We start from the raw sequence: 23,493 nt of genomic DNA, 5'->3' as shown, positions 1-23,493 counted from the left end.
CTTTGGATCTGTGCACTTTTACAAGCCCCAAAGTTGCTTTTCTGAGGGAAAAACCACAAAAAAAAACCCCAAGAATCTTTTCCCCCTCCCACCACAGTGCTGGGAAATAAAAACCCCAAACCCTACCTGGAGTTGTTTCCATTTCTCCCTGCTTTAACCCCAAAGTTTCACCACAGGATCCCAAGTGAAAAATAAAAAATAAAAGCCCCAAACCCTACCTGGAGTTGTTTCCATTTCTTCCCCCATTTCTCCCCGTTTTGACCCCAAAGTTTCACCGCAGGATCCCAAACCGCCGCCGAGGGCCGGAGTTTCCCCGTTCTCCTTTTTCTCCTTTCTCCTTTATGCACTGCAGCTCGCTAAACTCCCGGCTTAGGGAGCAGATTACGGCACGAAAATCCTGCCCTGCTCGGCTCCCATGACGGGAAGTTACCAAAGCGCCGGGATGCGCTCGGGAAGGCGGCGGGAAGAGCCCAAAATCCCGAAATTCACAGTGGGAAGAGCCCAAAATCCCCAAATCTGTGACTTGGGGCCACTCTCCACGGGGTTTTCCTGCCCCAGACACCTCAAAATTGGGGGTTTGGTTTTCAGGGAGGAAAAAAAAAAAAAATATACAGGGTGAGGGAGATTTGGTGGTTGTGGGGTTGAGGGTTTGGTTTTGGGGTGTTTTGTTTTTAATATGGAAAGTGAGGGGTTTGGTCCAAGCCACCAAAGTGGGGTGGAGTTGGTGAGGGCGGTTTGGTGGTTGTGGGGAGGAGGGAAAGGGGGGAAAAGGGGGAAAAGAGGGGCAAAAAAGGGAAATAGGGAAAAGGAGGGGGAAAGGAGAGGGAAAGGAGAGGCAAAAGGGGAAAAAGAGGAGAACGGGAAAAGGAAGGGAAATTGGGGAAAATTAGAGGAAAAGAGGGGAAATAGGGGAAAAGGAGGGGGAAAGGAGGGGAAAAGGAGGGGAAAAGGAAGGGAAAAGGAAGGGAAAAGGAGGGGAAAAGGAGGGGAAAAGGAAGGGAAAAGGAAGGGAAAAGGAGGGAAAAAGGAGGGGAAAAGGAAGGGAAAAGGAGGGGAAAGGAAGGAAGGGATGTGCCCCTGCTCCCGCCTCCGCCGAGGGCACGAAGGAGCTGCCAGCAAATCAGAAACCTCATCCCATGCAAAAAAATGGGAAAACTTCGGCTGGGCCTGAACCCGAATGCACATTTCCAGCAGGGGGTGGAAAATCCCAGCCCCTGGAAGGGCTCGGCTGCCGCCTGTGTTCGCTCCCCTGTGAGATGTTAATCTGCCCGAAGGAGCGGCAGAACCCGGCGGGAACTCGCTGTGATTCCTCAGGGCTGTCTGGAACCCCAATCCTAATGGGGAAACTCCATCTGAGTCACATTTCATTGGGTAAAACCTATTTGGAATAAGGTGTGGTTCCTGGAGCTGGTCTGGAACCCCAATCCCAGCAGGAAAACTCCATCCAAATCCCATTTCAATGGGAAAAACCCATCGGGAACAAGGTGAAATGTCTAAAACTTTTCTGGAACCCCAATTCCAGCCAGGAAAACCTCTCCAAATCCCATTTCAATGGGAAAAACCCATCAAGAACAAGGTGTGAAGGTTGTGGAGAACTCCAATCCCAGCAGGAAACCCCTCCAACCCCATTTTAATGGGAAAGACCCATTGGGAACAGGGTGTGGTGTCCAAAAGTTTTCTGGAACCCCAATTCCAGCCAGGAAAACCTCTCCAAATCCCATTTCAATGGGAAAAACCCATCAGGAACAAGGTGTGAAGGTTTGTGGAGAACCCCAGTCCCAGCAGGAAAGACTCAACACAATGGAAAACTCTCCAACCCCAACTCAATGGGAAAAACCCATCAGGAACATGGTGAGATGTCTGAAAGTTTTCGGGATCCCCAATTCCAGCAGGAAACTCCCTCCAACCCCAACCCAAACCCCATTTCATTGGGAAAAACCCATTGGGAACATGGTGAGATGTCCAAAAGTTTTCTGGATCCCCAACCCCATCAGGGAACGCCCTCCAACCCCATTTCAATGGGAAAGACCCATCGGGAACACGGTGTGAAGCTTGTGCGGAACCCCAATCCCATCAGGGGCCCCCTCCAACCCCATTTCAATGGGAAAAACCCATCGGGAACACGGTGTGAAGGGTGTGGGGAACCCCAATCCCATCAGGGAACCCCCTCCAACCCCATTTTAATGGGAAAGACCCATCGGGAACACGGTGTGAAGCTTGTGCAGAACCCCAATCCCATCAGGGGCCCCCTCCAACCCCATCCCAACGGCCCCACCAAACGCAGGACGGGCGGGTCAGCGTCACCACACCGCGACCCCAATCCAACCCCAACCCCAACCCCAACCCCAACCCCAACCCCAACCCCAACCCCAACCCCAACCCCTCCCCGTATTTCGGCCGCCCCGGCACTCACTGGTCCTGCTGGCGTTGTCGTTGGCGCTCTCGGGCCAGCCCTGCCCCTCGTCCGTGTCCGAGGGCTCGCGGGGCCCGAAGTGGCGCTCGCTGCCGCTGCGGTCGCGGCTGGAGCCCGGCGAGCGCCGGCGGCGCCGCTTCCTGCGGAACCCCCGCGGCACCGGCACCCCGATGTAGATGGAGTGGTAGTCTGGGAACCGGACAGGAAGGGGTTAAAAAATTCCGGTTTGAAATGATGTGGGTGGGGGGGATAATTGCAGTGAAAAGTTCATTTTTGTGGGAGAAAAATTCCTGGTGAAAATGATGTGGATGGAGTGATAATTGGAATAAAAAAATCATTTTCCTGAAAAAAGATGTCATTTTTCTGGGAGAAAAATTCCTGCTGAAAATTATCTAGATGAAAAGAAAATTGGAATAAAATATTCACTTTACAAGGAGAGAAAAATTCCAGGTGAAAATGATGTGGATGGAGTGATAATTGGAATAAAAAATTCTTTTTCCTGAAAAAAGATGTCATTTTTCTGTGAGAAAAATTCCTGGTGAAAATGAGGTGGATGGGGTGATAATTGCAGTGAAAAGTTGATTTTCCAGGGAGAAAAATTCCTGGTGAAAATTATCTAGATGATTAGAAAATTGAAATAAAAACCTCATATTTCTGGGAGAAAAATTCCTGGTGAAAATGATGTGGATGGTGCAATAATTGGAATAAAAAATTGCTGGTGAAAAAAATAATGTGGATAGAAAGAAAATTGGAATAAAAAATTCATATTTCTGGGACAAAAATTCCTGGTGAAAATGATGTGGATGGTGCAATAATTGGAATAAAAAATTGCTGGTGAAAAAAATAATGTGGATAGAAAGAAAATTGGAATAAAAAATTCATATTTCTGGGACAAAAATTCCTGGTGAAAATGATGTGGATGGAGCCATAATTGGAATAAAAAATTCTAAAAAATCTCCTCCAGGACCTTCCTGGGATTTCTCTCACCTTCCTCATCCTCGAATCTCCTCCGGGTGCCGCCGAGGCCGCGCTCGCTCATCCCATCCTCATCCTCCAGCATGGTCCGGCTGCTCGGGGAGCTGGCAAGGGTTGGGAGCGGGATCTGAGATTATGGGATCTGGGATTTTACGGGATCTGGGATTTTACGGGATCTGGGATTTTACTGGATTTGGGATTTTACGGAATCTGGGATTTTATGGGATTTGGGAGGGGAAGGAGCTCTCTGCACACCTGCCAGGAGCTCCCTGCTCTGGGACCCTTCCCAATGGGATCCGTGGGGACCCTCGGGCACCTCCTGTGCCACCCCCGCTCTCCTCTCCCCACAATCCCAAAATTTCCCCGGGATCCCATCCCCATCCTCCAATTCCTGCTGGGCAGAGGCTCCAGAACATTCCAGAGATTTCCCAGCGCAATTCCGGACACGAATTTCCCCAAATTCCAGAGCCTGGCACAGTTCCTGACCACAGTACCAATTCCCAGGAATTCCAGAGCCCCCCGTTATTCTGGGGTGAGCCCACACATCCCAAAGGGATTTTCCCCATCCCTGATCCCACATTTCCCTGGAATTTCCCCATAATAATTTCCATTATTCTGGGGTGACCCCACACATCCCAAAGGGCTTTCCCACCCCAAATTTCCCTTTCCCACCCCCGATCCCACATTTCCTTTCCACTCCCCGCCGTTTCCCCTTTGATCCCGGCGGGGCCTGCCCGGACGCTGCTGCTGAGTTAATTAACGGCTCCCTAATTAGCCGAGCCCCAGCGATTGCCTTTCACACTCGGCTGCCCCGGCTGTTTCCATTCCCACCCGGTCGATGCTCCCAAAGTCACTCGGAGGGCGATTCCCGCAGGTTCCAGCTCTTTCGGGGACAAAAACCCCAAATCCGGCCAAAAACCTCAAAAATGGGAACGGCCGGGGCTGCTGGGGCTGGCAGGGCGGGAATTCCTGACCCTTTTACCCGGGAAAATCCAGGTTATCCCAGTCCAAATTAAATCCAGGTTATCCCAGTCCAAATTAAATCAAATTTATCCCAGTCCAAATTAAATCCAGGTTATCCCAGTGGGGATATTCCCTTTTACCTGGGAAAATCCAATTTATCCCAGTCCAAATTAAATCCAGTTTATCCCAGTGCAGTTCAAATCCAGTTGATCCCAGTCCAAATTAAATCCAGTTTATCCCAGTCCAGCTCAAGTCTGGCTTACCCCAAGCTAATTTAAATCCAGTTCATCCCAGTCCAGCTCCAGTCCCATCCCAGTTGAGATTTAAATTAAATTTCCAAGATTTGGGATTTTTTCCATCAACCTCACGCTTTTGGCAGGATTGATTTAATTTAAGGGGAAACAAATTCAGGGTTTTTCCTCAGGAGGGAAACCCCAAACTGGGCAGTTTTAGGGATAACATTGAGCCTTGGCTTCCCAAGAACATTCTGGGGTGAACCTGAGGATTTCAGGAAGCTGGAAAAGCACAAAAAGCAGCAAAATGCCCCCAGGAATAGCTTTACTCTAAAAATTATCTTTTAAAAAATAAAAAATCCCAATCCCCAGGAAATCTCGGCAGATTGGGGTTCCTGGGTGATGGATTGGGGTACAAATCCTTTAAACTGAGATAAAATGGGATTTTGGGGGATCTGGATGAGCTGGAAGCACAAAGAGCCCCCGGGTAAAGCCAGGCTTTGTTAGGCACGGTTAAATGGAGGCTCCCGATCGATCCCGGGCTCGGACATCTGGGATTTTTCCCACATGGAGATTTTCCCCCCTAAATCCCCAAAACCCAGCCAGGAGGAGGAACTGGAGCTGGAAAACCCAACGGGAATTCCAGGGAAATCCGGGCAGGGAAAGCAAACCCAGTGCTGCCCCCGATCCTGGGAGACCCCAAAAGGAGATTTCCCCAAAAGGGAGATTTCCCCAAAAGGGAGATTTCCCCTTCCAAACTCACCTGGAACTCCCCAAAAAGAGATTTGGGATCGGGTTGTGAGGTCAGGGAAAAGTGGGGTTGATGGGAGTCAGAGCTGCTCTGCCAGCGACCCCAAAGTGCCAACCCCAATCCCACAAAATCCCAAAAAGGAAATTTCCCCAAAAATCAGATTTCGCCTTCCAAACTCACCTGGAGCTCCCCAAACAGAGATTTGGGATCAGGCTGTGGGGTCAGGGAAACGTGCGATTGCCAGGAGTCAGAGCTGCTCTGCCAGCGACCCCAAAGCGCCAGCCCCGATCCCGTGAAATCCCAAAAACACAATTTCCCAATTTTCCAAACTCACCCGAGGCTCCCCAGGGACAGCTTTGGGATCGGGCTGCGGGGTCGGCGAAGTCGGGACTGGCAGGAGTCAGAGCTGCCCTCGCAGCATCCCAGCGATCCCGATGCCGACGGATCGATGGCGGCCGGAGCATCACGGGAGCTCCGGGGGAGGCAAAGGGGGGAACCCACGGGATCGGCCCCACACGGGGATGGGGATTCCGTGTGGGATCGCTGGGATGGGGGAAATCCAGCCCAGGCTGCAGGGTTTGGGTTTGTGGGGTTTGGGGGATTTATTTCTGTGGGGTTTGGGGGATTCGGGAGGGAACTGCTCTGGAGTTTAGGGAACGGCAGGGAGCTCCAGCTGTGGGATGATCCCAGATCCCCTCAGTGGGGTGATCCCAAACCCCATCCATGGGATGATCCCAGATCCCCTCAGTAGGATGATCCCAAACCCCATCCATGGGATGATCCCAAATCCCCTCAGTGGGGTGATCCCAAATACAGCACAGGGATGATGCCAAATCCAGCACTGAGATGATCCCAAATCCCCATCCGTGGGATGATCCCAAATCCCCTGGAGAGCCAAGCTCAGCCCCCAAGGGATCCCTCCCAGGTTTAGGGTCAGGATTTCCCCATGGCAGGTTTGGGGTCAGGATTTCCCCATGGCAGGTTTGGGGTCAGGATTTCCCCTGGAATTGTTCCCAATTCCACGTTTTCCCTTCCACCCCATGATTTCACGGTCGGCCCCGCTCCCTGCAGCCTTTTATGGGAACATCAATAAATCCCATCCCATTTCATCCTAGTTTGCCCAAAGGAAATACAGGACCTGAGAGGAAAAATCCCTTTTTTTTTACATTTTTCCCAACAGGAGCTGAGAGGAAAAAAATCCCAATTTTCTCCCAGTTTTACCAAAGGAAATCCACAACCTGAGAGAAAAAAATCCCATTTTTTCCAATTTTCTCAATGGGAGATGAGAGTAAAAATCCCATTTTTTTACAATTTTCCCAACATGAGCTAAGAATAAAAAACCACAAATTTTTCCCCAATTTTCCCAAAGGAAATCCACGACCTGAGAGGAAAAATCCTATTTTTACCCATTTTCTCAATGGGAGCTGAGAATAAAAAACCCCAATTTTTTCCCAATTTTCCCACAGGAAATCCACGAAATTTTCCTATTTCCAAAATATGAAAAATTCCTGTTTTTTCACAAAGAAAATTCGGGACCTGAGAGGAAAAATCCCATTTTTTTCCGCGCTCTGCTATGAGTCCGAGTCCGAGCACTCCTCACACTTTGCGGAGGAAGGCGGCTCCTTCATCCAACTCCTCCTCCTCCTCCTCCCAGCCGCCATTGCCGGTGCTCCCGTTATTCCTGATGCTCCCGGTGTCCCCGCCATTCCAGCTGTTCCCGTTGTTCCCGATGATCCCGGTGTCCCCACTGTTCCAGCTGTCCCCACCATTCCCGTTATTCCCGGTGCTCCCGGTGTCCCGGTCATTCCCATTATTCCTGGTGCTCCCGCCATTCCCGTTATTCCCGGTACTCCCAATGCTCCCGGCACTCCCGGTGTCTCCATTGTCCCCGTCCATCCCGTTATTCCCGGTGCTCCTGCAGCTCCCGGTGCTCCCAGCGCTCTCCATGTTCCCGGTGTCCCCGTCATTCCCGGTGCTCTCGTAGTCCCCATTATTCCCGTTTTTCCTGGTGCTCTCATCATTCCCGTTATTCCCGGTGTCTCCGGTGTCCCTGTTATTCCCGTAGTCCCCGTCATTCCCGTTACTCCCGGTGTTCCCGGTGCTCCCGGTGCTGCCGTAGCCGCCGTCCCGGGGCAGGCACCAGCAGCAGCCGGCTCCGCTCAGATCCAGCGCGGCCGCGCCCGGGCCCGGCCGGGAATCCACGAAATCCCAGCGGGAACGGAGCTCGTTCAGCTGCTGCCAGTGCAGCCAGGCCATGGCCAGACCCAGCACCTGGGGAGAGAAGCCCTAAAGGGTCAGGGGCATCCCAAAAGGGTCACGGAGATCCTAAAGGGGTCCCAAAAGGGGCAAGGAGACCCCAAATGGGACAGGGATATCCTAAAAGGGGACAGGGGTATCCCAAAGGTGTCAAGGATAGCCTAAAAGGGGTCAGGGACACCCCAAAAGGGTCAGGGAGACCCCAAAGGGGACAGAGACACCCCAAAAGGGTCAGGGATGTCCTAAAGGGGACAGGGATATCCTAAAGGGGATAGGGACACCCCAAAAGGGTGAGGGATATCCTAATGGGGTCAGGGACAGCCCAAAAGGGACAGGGAGACCCCAAAAGGGGCATGAATATCCTAAAGGGGTCAGGGACACCCCAAAGGCATCAAGGAGATCCCTAATGCGATCAGGGACATCCCAAAGGGGTCAGGGATGTCCTAAATGGGGACAGGCACACCCCAAAGGCATCAGAGAGACCCCAAAAGAGGACAGGGATATCCTAAAGGGGTCAGGAATATCCAAAAAGGGGTCAAGAACACCCCAAAAGGGTCAGGGATATCTTAAAAGGGGACAGGGACACCCCAAAGGCATCAGAGAGACCCCAAAAGGGTCAGTGACATCCTAAAGGGGTCAGGAATATCTTAAAAGGGTGGGGGATATCTCAAAAGGGGGCAGGGATGTCCTAAAAGGGTCAGGGATGTCCTAAAAGGGGACAGGGACATCTCAAAAGGGTCAGGGATATCCTAATGGGGTCAGAAATATCCTAAAGGGGTCAGGGATATCCTAAAAGGGTCAGGGACAGCACTGGGATAAGGGGATAATAATGGGATAATTAATAATGGGATAATTAATAATGGGATAATTAATAATGGGATTGTGCTGATCCCCACCCCGAGCGAATCCTTTGGAATTTGGTGTTTGCAATCCCATTTCCATGGTGTCGGCTGCAGCCTCGTTCCCATTATGGAACTGTCACCAGTCCCCATTAAAATCCCAATACCGATCCCCCAGAGCCAGAAAAACCCTTTGAAATGGGGGATTTGGGGCAAATTTGGCATTTTCGCCTCCTGGAAGGATTTGTGTGTGAATTCCATGGAAACAGAGCCGGGGCTGGGGCTGGGATGGCTCCTGCTGCTCTGCTGAGGAATCCCGGAAAAAATGGGAATTGTGGAAGGGAATAAAACCATCCAAACCCAATCCCAAATCCCAGAGAAAATGGGGAATTTTGGAAGGGAATAAAACCTTCTAAAGGCTTTAGCCAGGATCCCAAATCCCAGAGAAAATGGGGAACCAAAGGGAATAAAATAAAAAGGAATAAAGCCATCCAAGATCCCAAATCCCAGAGAAAATGGGGAATAAAAGGGAATAAAACCATCTGAACCCCTCCGTCAGGATCCCAAATCCCAAAGAAAGTGGGGATTTCAGGAAGGGAATGAAACCATCCAAAGGCTTTAGTCAGGATCCTGAATCCCAGAGAAAATGGAGAATAAAAAGAAATAAAACCATTTAAGATCCCAAATCCCAAAGAAAATAGGGAATTTTGGAAGGGAATAAAACCATCCAAAGGCTTCAGTCAGGATCTCAAATCCCAGAGAAAATGGGGAACAAAACCATCCAAGATCCCACATCCCAGAGAAAACAGGGAATAAAAGGGAATAAAACCAAGATCCCAAATCCTAGAGAAAATGGGGAATAAAAGGGAATAAAATGATCCAAACCCCTCAGTCATGACCCCAAATCCCAGAGCAAATGGAGAATAAAAGGGAATGAAACCACCCAAAGGTTTTAGCCAGGATCCCAAATCCCAGAGAAAATGAGGAATAAAACCATCCAAGATCGCAAATCCCAGAGAAAATGGGGAATAAAAGGGAATAAAACCATCCAAGATCCCAAATCCCAGGGAAAATGGTGAATAAAAGGGAATAAAACCATGCAAAGGCTTCAGTCAGGATCGTGAATCCCAGAGAAAATGGGGGAATAAAAGGGAATAAAACCATCTAAAATCCCAAATCCCAAGGAAAACGGGCAATAAAAGGGAATAAAACCATATAACCCCCCCTTTCCCGCCCCTGCTCTGCGTCACGGCCCCGTTCCCGTTCCCGATCCCAAATCCCCGTTCCTGTCACGGTTATGGATGGATCCAATATCGGCTCCGCGCTTACGGCACCGCGGGGAAACGGGAGCACAGCGGGGCAGGCTGGGCTGGAAAACCAGAAAATGGAATTTTATCTGGGATTGGGATCCTGGAATTGTGGGGTTTGGGATGGAGGGATGTGCCTGTTCTTCCTGGGTGGAATTTCAGCGCCCAAGGGGGGCAAATCCATGGAAAAGGATTTTTTATTGATCCAGGGGGTAAAGAAATCCCAGGAGCTTTGGGAATCCATAAATCCCAGGAGTTTATGGGAATCCCTAAAAAAATCCATAAATCCCAGGAGTTTATGGGAATCCGTAAAAAAAAACATAAATCCCAAAAGCTTTGGGAATCCATAAATTCCAGGAATTTATGGGAATCCATTAAAAATCCATAAATCCCAGGAGTTTATGGGAATCCCTAAAAAAATCGATAAATCCCAGAAGCTTTGGGAATCCATAAAAATTCCATAAAACCTGGGAGTTTATGGGAATCCCTAAAAAATCCATAAATCCCAAAAGCTTCGGGACCCCATAAAAAATCCATAATTCTCAGGAGCTTTGGGAATCCATAAAAAAATCCATAAATCCCAGGAGTTTATGGGATTCCATTAAAAAAAAAAAAAAAAAACAAAAACCTTTTCCATGGGAATTTGGGAACATTCCCCAGTTCTGGCTGGATCCTGGAATGTTGAACTTCCCCAGAGTTTACAAAACCCAAATTGGGGTTTTTCCCCCTCATTTTTTGGCTTTCCATTCCCTACATCGGGATTTCTGCAGCGCTCGGATGGAAAAATCCCAAATCCCCCATTCGTTCCCTTTTCCCTCCCCCCGGAGCCTGGGGGAGGCTGGAGAAGGAACAAATCCCAAATTAATCTTCCCAGGAAACGCTGAACGTTCTCCATCCCTGTCAGCCGGAGATGGAAAACGCCCGGTGGGCGAAAATTCCGCGATTTCCACGGAACGGGCTCGTCCATCTCCGGCACTGCGGGGAGGGAGGGAGGGACAGACGGACAATAACTCACAGGGATGGATGGGACAGAGGGACAATAACTCACAGGGATGGAATGGATGGGACAGACAGACAAAAATTCACAGGGATGGATGGATGGATGGATGGATGGATGGATGGATGGATGGATGGATGGATGATGGATGGATGGATGGTTGGATGGATGATGGATGGATGGATGTTGGATGATGGATGGATGGATGGATGGATGGTGGATGGATGGATGGATGGATGGATGGATGGATGGATGGATGGATGATGGATGGATGATGGATGGATGGATGATGGATGGATGGATGATGGATGGATGGATGGATGGATGGATGGATGGATGGATGGATGGTGGATGGATGGATGGATGGATGGATGGATGGATGGATGGATGGATGATGGATGGATGGATGGATGGATGGATGGATGGATGGATGGTGGATGGATGATGGATGGATGGAGGCAGAGTTTGTGCCTGACCCACAGTGGAGGGGAAATGAACAAAACCTCTCCCATGGGATTGGAGTTTTCCCTTTAAAAGGGCTGGGATGCTCCTGGATTTGGGGGATCCTGGATTCTCCCCAAGCTGCAGGAGCAGCTCCTGCTCGGTGCTGGATCCCAGCAGCATTCAGGGATTTGCCACTGCAGTTCCATCAGCATTCCAGGGATTTGCCCCCATCATTCCAGTGATTTTTGCCCCCACCATTCCCCATTAAGGCACCTCTCCAGCTCCATCAGCATTCCCAATTTCTCCCCCCAGCATTCCCCATTAACCACTCCAGACCCATCAGGGCTCCATTCCCGTGGATTTCTCCCCATTAGCATTCCCCATTAGCATTCCTCATTAGCATTCCCAATTAGCAGCCTGCTGTTAATGGACCAGGCCTCGGGATGACTTTCCCTGCCCCACCAAAGGATTTTTTGGTATCCCAAAGGATTTTTCCACATCCAGCAAGGAAAAGGAGCCGAACCCTCAGCACTGAGAACCCCAAAACTGCAGGGTCACCCCTGATCCCGGGAACTGCAGCTGGGATCGGGAATTGCAGCGGGAATTTGGGAACTGCAGCTGGAATTTGGGCATTTGGGGATTTGGGAATGTGGGATTTGAGGCGTACCTGGGGCAGCAGCAGGGAGCAGACGATGGCCAGCGTGGCCTGGAAGTTGTCCTTGAGCCAGAGCCCCACGGCGTGGATGCAGCCCCGCACGTGGATGGTGCCCAGCAGCTCCAGGCGCTGCCAAGAGGAGATGGCATCACAAATTCCCGGGAATTTTGGCTCAGGTTGGGGGATTTGGACCCAAATCATTGCCCCAAGGGAGAGGTTTTTGTTCTGGGGCTTCCAAAGGAGCTGAGGTGGCAACAAATCCCAACTTTGGGGCTCTGAGATATCCTGGAGCGTCCAACTCCCTCAGATGGGGCCTGCCCGAGCTGGGAATTCCTGTAAGGAATTCCTGTAAGGAATTCCCACATTTCTGCCAGGAATTACCACATTTCTGCAGGGAATTCTGCCACCAGGAATTCCCACATCTCTGCACTGGGCTGATCCCTGGATCCCTCTCCCGCTGGGAAGGGCTGAGGCCACTCCCAGGTGAGAATCCCAGAGCACCAAAAATGCCCCAAAATTCCCGGGGAAAGCCCCAAAACGGATTGAGGAAGGGGAATTCCCGCAGGGAGAGTTGGATTTTTGGGATTTGGGGGGAAAAAAGAGCAGAAAATTCTCAAAAATATCCAAAATTCACCTCCTTGTCCAGGGCGCGGTACCCGCACAGGGTGTTCACAACCGCTCCGCGAGCCTGTGGGGAATGGCACGGGAAGGGTTAACCCGGGATAGGGGCGGGGTTAACCCGGGATAGGGGTGGGGTTAACCCGGGATAGGGGCGGGGTTAAGCCAGGATAGGGGCGGGGTTAACCAGGGATAGGGGTGGGGTTAACCCAGGATAGGGGCGGGGTTAACCAGGGATAGGGGTGGGGTTAACCCAGGATAGGGGTGGGGTTAACCCGGGATAGGGGTGGGGTTAACCCAGGATAGGGGTGGGGTTAACCCAGGATAGGGGTGGGGTTAACCCAGGATAGGGGCGGGGTTAACCAGGGATAGGGGCGGGGTTAACCAGGGATAGGGGCGGGGTTAACATGGGAAATCACCAGAATTCCAAAGGAAATTGGGAATTCTGGAGGGGCCCCTCGGAATTTGGGGTGTCCCTGGGGCTGAGGGCAAATCCCATTCCCAAACCATTCCAGGGTTCTGGAGCGGGGCTGGGAGAGCTGGGAATGGAGAAGGGAAATTCCAGGGAGAGCTTCCAGAACATTCCAGGGCCTGAAAGGGGCTCCAGGAGAGCTGGGGAGGGATGTGGGATAAGGGATGGAGGCTCCTTCAGCATTCCCAAAAAAACCTCCCCAATTTCTCCCCCTCTGGATTAAGGGAATTTTTCCCTCTCCCTTCCCCCTGCTCAGGTTTTATTTTTACCAAATTATCCCAAAAACCCCCCAAAAAAGCTCCCTGCAGGAATTCCATCTCCAGGAGCCTCAATCAAGGCCTTGATTAGAGAGCAGCTCAAATCTGCATCTCATTTGCATATCAGCCTAATTAAACCCCTTCACATTTCCCTGTTTCTCCATTAAGAACAATGAGGGATTGATGAGGAATTCACCTCGCTGCCTTTTTGGGACTTATCCCAAACTTTCCTGGCCTTGCTCTGGGATATTTGGGGATTTTCAGGATCCTGAGGTTTCGTCCTGGGATGGAATCCTGGAGGAGGGCTGGATGAAATTCATTTTTAGCAAAAGTTTGCTCTGCAAAATTTTGGAGGGGAATTCCCTGGGAATTTTGGGATTTTTCCCTGGAATTCTGGGATATTTTTCCCTTGAATTCTGGGATGTTTTTTCCCTCAAATTTTGGGATTTTTCCCTGGAATTCTGGGATATTTTCCCCATGGAATTCTGGGATTTTTCTCCTGGAATTTTGGGGTTTTTTTCCCCTGCAATTCTGGTATATTTTCCCTGGAATTTTGGGACTTTTTTTCCCTGGCATTCTGGGATATTGTCCCTGGAATTTTGGGATTTCTCTCTGGAATTTTGAGATTTTTTTCCCTGGATTTCTGGGATACTTCCCCAGGAATTTCTGGGATATTTCTCCCAGGAATTCTGGGATATTTTCCCTGGAATCTTGGGATTTTTTTTCCCTGGAGTTTTGGGATATTTCCCCAGGAATTTTGGGACCCCCTGCTCTGACACAGCAGGAGTGGGGAAGGAGGGGATCTCCCCCAGGAATTTTGGGATTTTTTCCCTGGATTTCTGGGATATTTTCCCTGGAATTCTGGGACATTTCACCAGAAATTCTGGGATTTTTTCCCCCTGGATTTCTGGGATTTTTCCCTGGATTTTTGGGCCGTTTCCCACTCACCCCTCGGACGCAGCACGAGTGGGGCACCCCGCAGGCCAGGGCCCCGCTGCCGTTGCACCGGTGGTACTGGTTCACCTCCCAGTCCCGGAATTCATCCCCTCCACAGCAGGAAAACTGCAGGGAAAACACAGGGAAAACACAGGAAAATCACAGGGAAAACACAGGGAAAACACAGAGCTGGAAACCCCAAAATGCCAGGTACTGATTCACCTCCCAGTCCCGGAATTCATCCCCTCCACAGCAGGAAAACTGCAGGGAAAACACAGGGAAAACAAAGAGCTTGGAACCCCAAAATTCCAGAGGAAACTGCAGGAAAAACACAGCAAAAACACAGGAAAAACACAGGAAAACCACAGAGCTGGAAACCCCAAAATTCCAGGGGAAACTGCAGGAAAAACACAGCAAAAACACAGGAAAAACTGCAGGAAAAACACAGGGAAATCACAAGGAAAATCACAGGGAAAACAAAGAGCTGGGAACCCCAAAATTCCAGGAAAAACACAGGGAAAACACAGAGCTGGAAACCCCAAAATTCCAGGGGAAATAGGAAAAACACAGGGAAAACACAGGAAAAAAAACTGGAAAAATAAAGAGCTGGAAAAGCCCAAAATTCCAGGGGAAACTGCAGGAAAAACTGCAGGAAAAACAGAGGGAAAACACAGGAAAAACACAGGGCCGGAAACCCCAAAATTCCAGGAAAAACACACGAAAAACACAGGGCTGGAAACCCCAAAATTCCAGGGGAAATGGGAAGGCATTCCCACCTCAAAGGGATTTGGGGTTGGGATTTTGGGGGGAAATCCCTCCCTGGGAAGGGCAGGGATGGAATTCCCAGGGAATTTTCCAGCCCTGGAAATTCCTTAAAAATCCTGGAAAAGGGACTGGGAGAACAGGGAATTGATTCAGGGTAATGGGATCATTAATTGGGATCATAATTAATTGGGATGATGGAATTCCCAGGGAATTTTGGATCCTTGGAAGTGCCCAAGGCCAGGCTGGAAAAACCTGGGATGGGGAAAGGGAATTTTAGGATCCCATCTATCCCAATCCCAGAATTCCAATCCCATTCCCCTTCCCAATTTTCCCTGCTCCCAGGGAAGTTTAAGCGTTAAAAAAAAAGGGAATTTTTCCCATTTATCCCCATTTCAGAGGGGTTCAGACCCATCCCCATTTCCACACTTTAATTCCAGGTGACAAATCCCTTTTTTCCAGAGGCAGGGATGGATCTGGGGGCTCTCAGCCACCCCACAAATCCCCACCAGCCCCTCAGGGATTTCTCTTCCTGTCAGGATAAATTGGGATCAAATCCTGCAGCTACAAAGGGAAAAAATTCAAATTAAAAAAAAAATCTCTTTGTTTCCTGCAGCAAAGATAAAAAAATTCCAATCAAAGTCACCCCGAGTCCTCCATGGAATAAAAATGAGCCTGGGCTGGATTTTCCCCATTTTTTAAGCACCAAAATCATCCAGGAACAGATTTTGGGAGAGGTTTTTCCCTCTGCTCCCATTTTCCAAGGAAAAACCTGAAAATCCAGGGGAAAACACTGAAAATCCAGGGACAAAATCCTGAAAATCCAGGGAATTTCAGGGAAATCCATGGGAAAATCCAGGGGCAAAATCCTGAAAATCCAGGGGGGAAAACCCTGAAAATAGAGAGGGAAAAATCCTGAAAATCCAGGGGGAAAATCCAGGGGGAAAATCCTGAAAATCCAGGGAGAAAATCCAGAAAATTCAGGATTACCAGGGGAAATGGGGCATGGGATTGAGAATTCCTTGGGAAATCTCCCCGTTTCCCATCCAAACCTTTTCCTGCACAAAATCCAGGATATTTTTGAAGTCCAGGTCGTCGTAGTAGTGCCGGATTCCCTCCTGGATGTTGGAGTGGAAAACCTCGTTCATCTGGGATGGAGAAACACAAAAGTTGGGAAAATCCATGGGAAACACAAAATTCCACATTTTCCACACCAGAGCAGGGATTTACCCATCCCAAGGTGATTTTTTTGGGATAAAATCCACATTTTTGGAGCTGTCCGGATCCATTCCTGCCTCATCCAAACCAAGGAATTTTTATCTGCCTTATTTTTGCTGTTCCTCATTTGCATATCAACAAAGCTGATTTGCATATTGAAATTAATTGCTGGTCGTGGCTGATTTCACCTGAAATCCAATTAATTTTGGGATTGAAGGTTTGATGAAAATCCGTTGTTCCAGAGGGGGATTTGTGCTTCCCACAATTCCCCCTTTATCTGGCCTTTAATTCACTTTTGATATCATCCCGATTAATTAAAATTGATTTTAAATTAATTTTACTTTAAAACTCCTGCTGCATCCCAGAGTTCCATCCTGAGGAATTGCAATTCCAGTTTTGGGAATAACAATTCCATGTCCAGGAATAAAAATTCAATTTTCAGGAATGACAATTCCATTTTTGGGAATAGCAATGGAATTTTTGGGAATGACCATTCTGGTTTTTTGGGAATGACAATGGAATTTTTGGGAATAATGATTCAATTTTTGGGAATAACCATCCCATTTTTGGGAATGACCATCCTGTTTTCAGGAAGGACAATTCCATGGTCAAGAATAAAAAAAATTCCATTTTTTGGGAATGACCATCCCGTTTTAGGGGATGACCATTCTGGTTTTGGGTATGACAATGGAATTTTTGGGAATAACCATTCTGTTTCTTGGGAATGACAATGGAATTTTTGGGAATAACCATCCCATTTTTGGGAATGACCATCCTGTTTTTAGGAATGACAATTCCATGGTCAAGAATAAAAAAAATTCCATTTTTGGGAATGACAATGGAATTTTTGGGAATAATGATTCAATTTTTGGGAATGACCATCCCATTTTTGGGGATAACCATTCAATTTTTGGGTATGACAATGGAATTTCTGGGAATGACCATTCCATTTTTGGGGATGACAATGGAATTTTCGGGAATAACCATCCCATTTTTGGGAATGACCATCCCATTTTTGGGAATAACCGTTCCATTTTCGGGAATGCCGATGGAATTCCCGGCCGTGTCCGTGTCCGTGTCCCACCTTGCTCTCGAAGATGATCTCCACCAGGATCAGCAGCAGCTCCGTCAGGAAGATGAGCAGCAGCACCCAGAAGAACTGTGGGAGGAGAGGACGGATGGTCACGGATCCGACCCCGATGGGACACCCGGACATGAGGAATTCACCACTGGAATTCCGGATTTTCCTGGAATCCTGGTGGAAATTCCACCTTGGTGTCCCCGTGTGTCACCGTCCATCCCAGAGAGGGCATCGGGAAGGGATTGGGAAGGAATCAGGAAGGATTGGGAAGGAATCAGGAAAGATTGGGAAGGAACTAGGAAGGGAACGGGAAGGGAATGGGAATGGATCGGGAAGGGGATGGGAAATATTAGGAAGGACCAGGAAGGGATTGGAAAGGGATTGGGAAGGAATCAGGAAGGGTCAAGAAGGGGCTGGGAAGGGATCAGGAAGGATTGGGAAGGGAATTGGGAAGGGATCAGGAAATATTGGGAAGGATCAGAAAAGACCAGGAAGGAGATTGAGAAGGATCAGGAAAAATTGGGAAGGGAAAAGGAAGGGAACAGGAAATATCAGGAAGGATAAGGAAGGATCAGGAAGGGATTGGGAAGGGAGATTGGGAAGGATCAGGAAAACTTGGGAAGGAATCAGGAAGGACCAAGAAGGGATTGGGAAAGAATCAGGAAGGATTGGGAAGGGCACGGGAAATATTAGGAAGGACCAGGAAGGGATTGGGAAGGATCAGGAAGGGACTGGGAAGGGAGATTGGGAAGGATCAGGAAAAATTGGGAAGGAATCAGGAAGGACCAAGAAGGGATTGGGAAGGGCACGGGAAATATTAGGAAGGACCAGGAAGGGATTGGGAAGGATCAGGAAGGGATTGGGAAGGGAGATTGGAACGGATCAGGAAAAATTGGGAAGGAATCAGGAAGGACCAGGAAGGGAGTGGGAAGGATCAGGAAGGATTGGGAAGGGAACAGGAAGGGAACAGGAAATATTAGGAAGGATCAGGAAGGGTTGGGAAGGGACTGGGAAGGAGCCCGAGGGTCCAAACAAATTCTGGATTTCTTGGAGGAACTTCCCGAGGAAATCTCCCTCCGGCCCTGCATGCTGAGTCAGGCAGAGCCGCTCAATTCCGATTCAATTAACGCGGCCGCTAACGAGCTCATCAATCCCAATTCCTGCAGCAACCTCGGGAACTGATGGATCCCTGTGGGAGCTGCTCCTTCCCTCCCTTAACGATCTCCGAGCTTTGGTTCCTCCTTAATTATCCCCAAACCCGGACGTTCCAGCCCCAGGACACCGAATTTGGGTGCTTTAATCCTGTCCCTCCGGGGCAAAATTTGGGGTGAATTCCTGTCCCTCCGGAGCCCAAATCCCGTGGGTTGGGGTTGGGGTTTCCAGGCCATCGATCCCGGGGATTTGGGGCCGTTGGGACCGGCGCGTTCCCAGTGGATGCTGTGGAGGTGGGAGATGGATGGAGCTGTCAGCTGCACCCGAGCGGGCACAAATCAGCCAAATTCCAGTGGGAATTGCACAGAGCAGGCACAAATCAGCCAAATTCCGGTGGGAATTGCACAGCTCCAGGGAGAAACCAGCCCAGCTCCTTTGGAACACCAATCCCAGATCCTTGGAACCCAAATCCAGGCTTAAAAAAAAATCCCAGATCCTTTAAAACCCAAAGCCAGGTTTAAACACCAATCCCAGATCCTTGGAACCGAAATCCAGGTTCAAACATAAATCCAGTTTTAAACACAACCCTGGATCCTTTTAAACAAGATTCCCAAATCCTTTAAAACACAAATCCAGGTTTAAACACCATCCCAGATCTTTTTAGACACAAATCCTGATCCTTTTAAACATGGACCTGGAGACTTTTAAAGACAATCCCAGATCCTTTTAAACATGATCCCAGGTCCTTTTAAACACAAATCCCAAGTCCTTTTAAATCCAAATCCCAGAACCTTTTAAAGATGATCCCAGATCCTTTTAAAGACAAATTCTGAGTCCTTTTAAATCCAATCCCGGATCCTTTAAAACACAAATCTGGATCCTTTTAAACACAATTTCCCCGCTTTTCCATAAAAAACCCCAAAGCTGCAGCTGCCAGCCCCAGCTCGGCTCCAAGAGCTCCTCCAGGGCCTCTCTCCCTGATTTGCTTTTGTTCTGGGAGTTCTCCTGGAAGGGACCATTCCCATCCCACGAGGGCTCTGATTGCTCCTTCCTGCCCTCGGCAATTCCCGGCGTTTCAGCGCCCCTGCCCACAAATCCGGGAGGGTTTGGGCAGGGAGGGGGAGGTGCTGCCGGGAACTGGATTTTCTGGGAATTGGATTTTCCTGGGAATTCTGTTTTCTTGGGAATTCGCGTCCCGGGGTGGACCTCGGGAGGGAAAACGCTGTGGAATTCCCTCCATGGATCCCCAAACCATGGAGGTGACACCAAATCCATGGAATTCCCAAACCATGGAGATGACCCCAGATCCATGGAATTCCATGCAGGTGACCCCAAAATCCATAGAGATGACCCTGAATCCATGGAATTCCTTGGAGATGACCCTGGATCCGTGGAATTCCATGGATGTGACCCCGGATCCATGGAGATGACCCCAGATCCGTGGAATTCCCAAACCATGGAGGTGACCCCAGATCCATGGAATTCCATGGAGATGACCCTAGATCCATGGAATTCCATGGAGATGACCTCAGATCCATGGAGGTGACCCCGAAATCCATGGAATTCCATGTATGTGACCCCAGATCCAAGGAGAGGACCCTGGATCCAAGGAGATGATCCCAAATACATGGAATTCCATGGAGGTGACCCTGGGATCCATGGAATTCCCAAGCCATGGAGATGATCCCGAAATCCATGGAATTCCCTAACCATGGAGATGACCCCGGATCCATGGGATTGCATGGAGATGACCCCAAATCCAGGGAATTCCATGGAGGTGATCTCAGTCCCGTGGAGATTACCCTGGAATCCATGGAGATATCCCTGGAGATATCCAAGGAATTCCATGGAGATGACCCCAAGTCCATGGAGATGACCCCAGATCCATGGAATTCCCAAGCCATGGAGATGACCCTGGAATCCATGGAGATGACCCCAAGTCCATGGAGATGACCCCAGATCCATGGAATTCCCAAGCCATGGAGATGACCCTGGAATCCATGGAGATGACCCCAGATCCATGGAATTCTACGGATGTGCCCCCGGATCCATGGAGATGACCCCAAATCCAGGGTATTCCATGGATGTGCCCCCGGATCCATGGAGAAGACCCATAATCCATGGAATTCCATTGAGACGACCCCAGATCCATGGAGATGACCCCAAATCCACGGAATTCCACGGAGATGACCCCGGATCCATGGAGACGACCCCAAATCCATGGATGTGACCCCGAATCCATGGATATGACCCCAGACCCACGGAATCCCACAGAGATGACCCCGCAATCCACGGAATTCCATGGATGCACCCCCGGATCCACGGAGACGCCCCCAAACCCGCGGCCGGCGCTCACCGTGCGGAGCAGGGCGCGGTTGTCGCGCAGGCTGCCCACCATGCCCACGAAGGACACGAGGAACACGCAGGACCCCAGCAGCAGCAGCAGCACGGCCGGCGCCAGGAAAATCCCCTCGAGCGTGCGGTGCCGCTGCCGCTCCGCCTCCGCGTACGCGCCCAGCGCCAGCAGCAGCAGCCCCAGCAGCTGCGGGGCGAAGTCGGGAATTAGTCCGGGATTTATGGGATTTATGGGGTTTTTCAGGTTTTCAGGGGTTCTGGGATTTCCAGGGGTTTGGGGTTTTTAGGAAAATCCCCTCGAGCGTGCGGTGCCGCCGCCGCTCCGCCTCCGCGTACGCGCCCAGCGCCAGCAGCAGCGGCCGCGGGGCAAAGTCGGGAATTAGTCCTAGATTCTTGGGATTTATGGGGTTTTTAGGGTTTCCAGGGTTTTTGGGGTTTTCAGGGTTTTTGGGGTTTTCAGGGTTTCTCGGGATTTCCAGGGTTTTGGGGTTTTTCAGGGTTTTTTGGGGTTTTTCAGGGTTTTTTGGGGTTTTCAGGGTTTTTAGGGGTTTTCAGGGTTTTTGGGGTTTTCAGGGTTTCTCGGGATTTCCAGGGTTTTGGGGTTTTTCAGGGTTTTTTGGGGTTTTTCAGGGTTTTTTGGGGTTTTTCAGGGTTTTTTGGGGTTTTCAGGGTTTTTAGGGGTTTTCAGGGTTTTTGGGGTTTTCAGGGTTTCTCAGGATTTCCAGGGTTTTGGGGTTTTTCAGGGTTTTTCAGGGTTTTTAGGGGTTTTGGGGATTTCCAGGGGTTTTGGGGGTTTTTAGGGTTTTTCAGATCCATGGAATTCCCTCCTCCGGATCCCAAACCATGGCAATAACTCTGGATCCATAGAATTCTTCAAGGAAGACTCCTTAGAGCTGGTTTGGACTCTGAATCCATGGAATTTCCTCCCTGGGATCCCCAACTGTGGAGGTGACTCCGAATCCATGAAATTTAGGATTTTTTGGGGTTTTCAGGATTATCGGGGTCAGTTCAAACATCCGCTCTCCGTTTTGTGGGAAAAGAAATTGTCCAGCAATTAATTGGGCAGTAATTATGCAAATGAGGCCAGAATTAGGTCAGGCTGAAAGGCTCCGGATTCCCTGGAGCAGAATTCCTGTCTGGGAACATCCCAGGGATGGAGGTGGGAGGGGTTAAACCATCCAAAATGGGGATTTTTGGGGTTGTTTTCCCATTTTTTGGGGTTGCTTTCCCGTTTTTTGGACCAATCCGAGCCCCTCACTGGTGGATTCCCCATGGAGCTCTCCCAAAATTCCCCCAAAAATCTGGGAATTTTCCCAGGGTTCATCCACGATTCTCAGAGTGGAATTGGGAGGAAAACCCCTCAATTCCTTCAGCACCCCAAAAACCTCTGGGAAACCCCAAACTCGGAGGGATCGGCTCCTTGGAACCCAAATGTTGGGATTTGCTGTGGATTTGTTTGGAATATTGCACAAATCCCACCCAAACTCCACCAGAGCCAGAAACGTGGGAGAAATCCGGAATTTTTGGGGTTTCTGGGAATGTCACAGAGCTCTGGCCCCTCGGAGCTGACAGAGCCTGGAAAATCTGGGAGATAATCCCAAAAAATTCCAAATTTTGGTGATTTTTGGCCGTGGCCGAGCTCATTCACGTGTCAAAAATCAATAAAAACCGGAATTAAAACCATTTCCGGGCACCTGCAGAAGAATTTTTGTGCTCACACCTGAAAAATCAGCCCCACCCCGAGGTTATTTAACCCTGGGGAGGAAATATTTGGAAATAAAGTCAGAATTACCCAAAATAAACCCCCAAAAGAGACCCCAAAAGGGGCGGAATTCCCGGTTTTCCCCTCCCTTCCTCCCGCAGGTGTTTGCAGCTCCCAGGTGCGGGGAAATCCCGCCCCGAGCAGAGTCCAGGGTTTCAAAACCGCCTAAAATTCAATTTATTTACATTTGTTTGGGATTTTTCCGGCAAAAACGCGGCTGAAACCCCCTCGATGTCTGCAGGGGGCACCTGGGGGGTGAAAAATTTGAATTTTTTTAGTTTTTTTCTGCTCCAAATGGGACTCGTGGCCACAAGGGAATCACGGGGGAGGATGAGGTGGGAGAAAACCCCACGACCGGCGGGTTCACCCCGAAATCGCCACGTTTGGAGCCCAAAATTGCCTTAAATTGCCCAGTTTGGGGTGGTCCAGGGGGTTTGGAGGCACCGCGGGTTTTCCTGAAGGATTTGGGGTCTGGGAAGGGGAAATTGAGACGCGGAAAAGCGAAAGGGGCTGGGAAAGGCAATTTCGGTTGGAAAAAACGTGGGAAAACGTGAAAAAACGCTGGGAAACACGGGGAAAATGGGGGAAATGGGGAAATAAAGAGGAAAAATGGGGGGGAAATGGGGAAAAATGGGGGAAAGATGGGGAAATAATGGGGGGAGATGGGGGGGGAAACGGGGGGAAAAATGGGAGGAAAATGGGGAAAAATTGGGGGAAAATGGGGAAATAATGGGGGAAAATGGGGGGGAAAAGGGAAAGGACGTACCGAAAAGAGCGTGGCGTAGGCGGAGAGCGCGAATTTGATGCTGTAGTAATAAAAATTGGACTCGCGGCAGGTCCGGCCCATGCCCGGCTCGTCCCGGCCGCGATCCCGGCGGGGATCGGGAACCTCCGGCGGGGATCGGGAACCCCCGGTGGGGATCGGGAACCTCCGGCTGCTCCCGGCGGGGATCGGGAACCCCCGGCGGGGATCGGGAACCCCCGGTGGGGATCGGGAACCTCCGGCGGGGATCGGGAACCCCCGGTGGGGATCGGGAACCTCCGGCG

General features: G+C 50.0%; 1 protein-coding gene across 1 annotated transcript; it reads right to left on the bottom strand.

The window, feature by feature from the left end:
• Positions 1-6,574: 6,574 nt before the first annotated feature.
• On the bottom strand, positions 6,575-23,493 carry LOC132085414 (tetraspanin-15-like). The gene is made up of 8 exons (XM_059490880.1): positions 23,213-23,493; positions 20,686-20,871; positions 17,181-17,255; positions 15,931-16,026; positions 14,129-14,242; positions 12,468-12,521; positions 11,846-11,962; positions 6,575-7,606 (listed from the first exon to the last, which is right to left on the bottom strand). The coding sequence occupies exons 1-8, from the start codon at positions 23,291-23,293 to the stop codon at positions 6,932-6,934; spliced, it is 1,398 nt and encodes a 465-aa protein (XP_059346863.1). The 5' UTR covers positions 23,294-23,493; the 3' UTR covers positions 6,575-6,931.

Source organism: Ammospiza nelsoni, chromosome 30 (genome assembly GCF_027579445.1).
Source record: "Ammospiza nelsoni isolate bAmmNel1 chromosome 30, bAmmNel1.pri, whole genome shotgun sequence".
Classification (NCBI taxonomy): Eukaryota; Metazoa; Chordata; class Aves; order Passeriformes; family Passerellidae; genus Ammospiza; species Ammospiza nelsoni.
Note: the sequence above shows the minus strand (reverse complement) of the source record. Positions and strands in the feature narration are given on the sequence as shown.

Excerpts from the sequence above, each read along its gene's own strand:
- LOC132085414 (XM_059490880.1), bottom strand. The coding sequence starts at position 23,293 with ATGGGCCGGACCTGCCGCGAGTCCAATTTTTATTACTACAGCATCAAA. Across the intron at positions 16,027-17,180 it reads AGATCATCTTCGAGAGCAAG|ATGAACGAGGTTTTCCACTC; the intron begins GTGGGACACGGA and ends TCTCCATCCCAG. Across the intron at positions 12,522-14,128 it reads ACTCGTGCTGCGTCCGAGGG|GCTCGCGGAGCGGTTGTGAA; the intron begins GTGAGTGGGAAA and ends CATTCCCCACAG.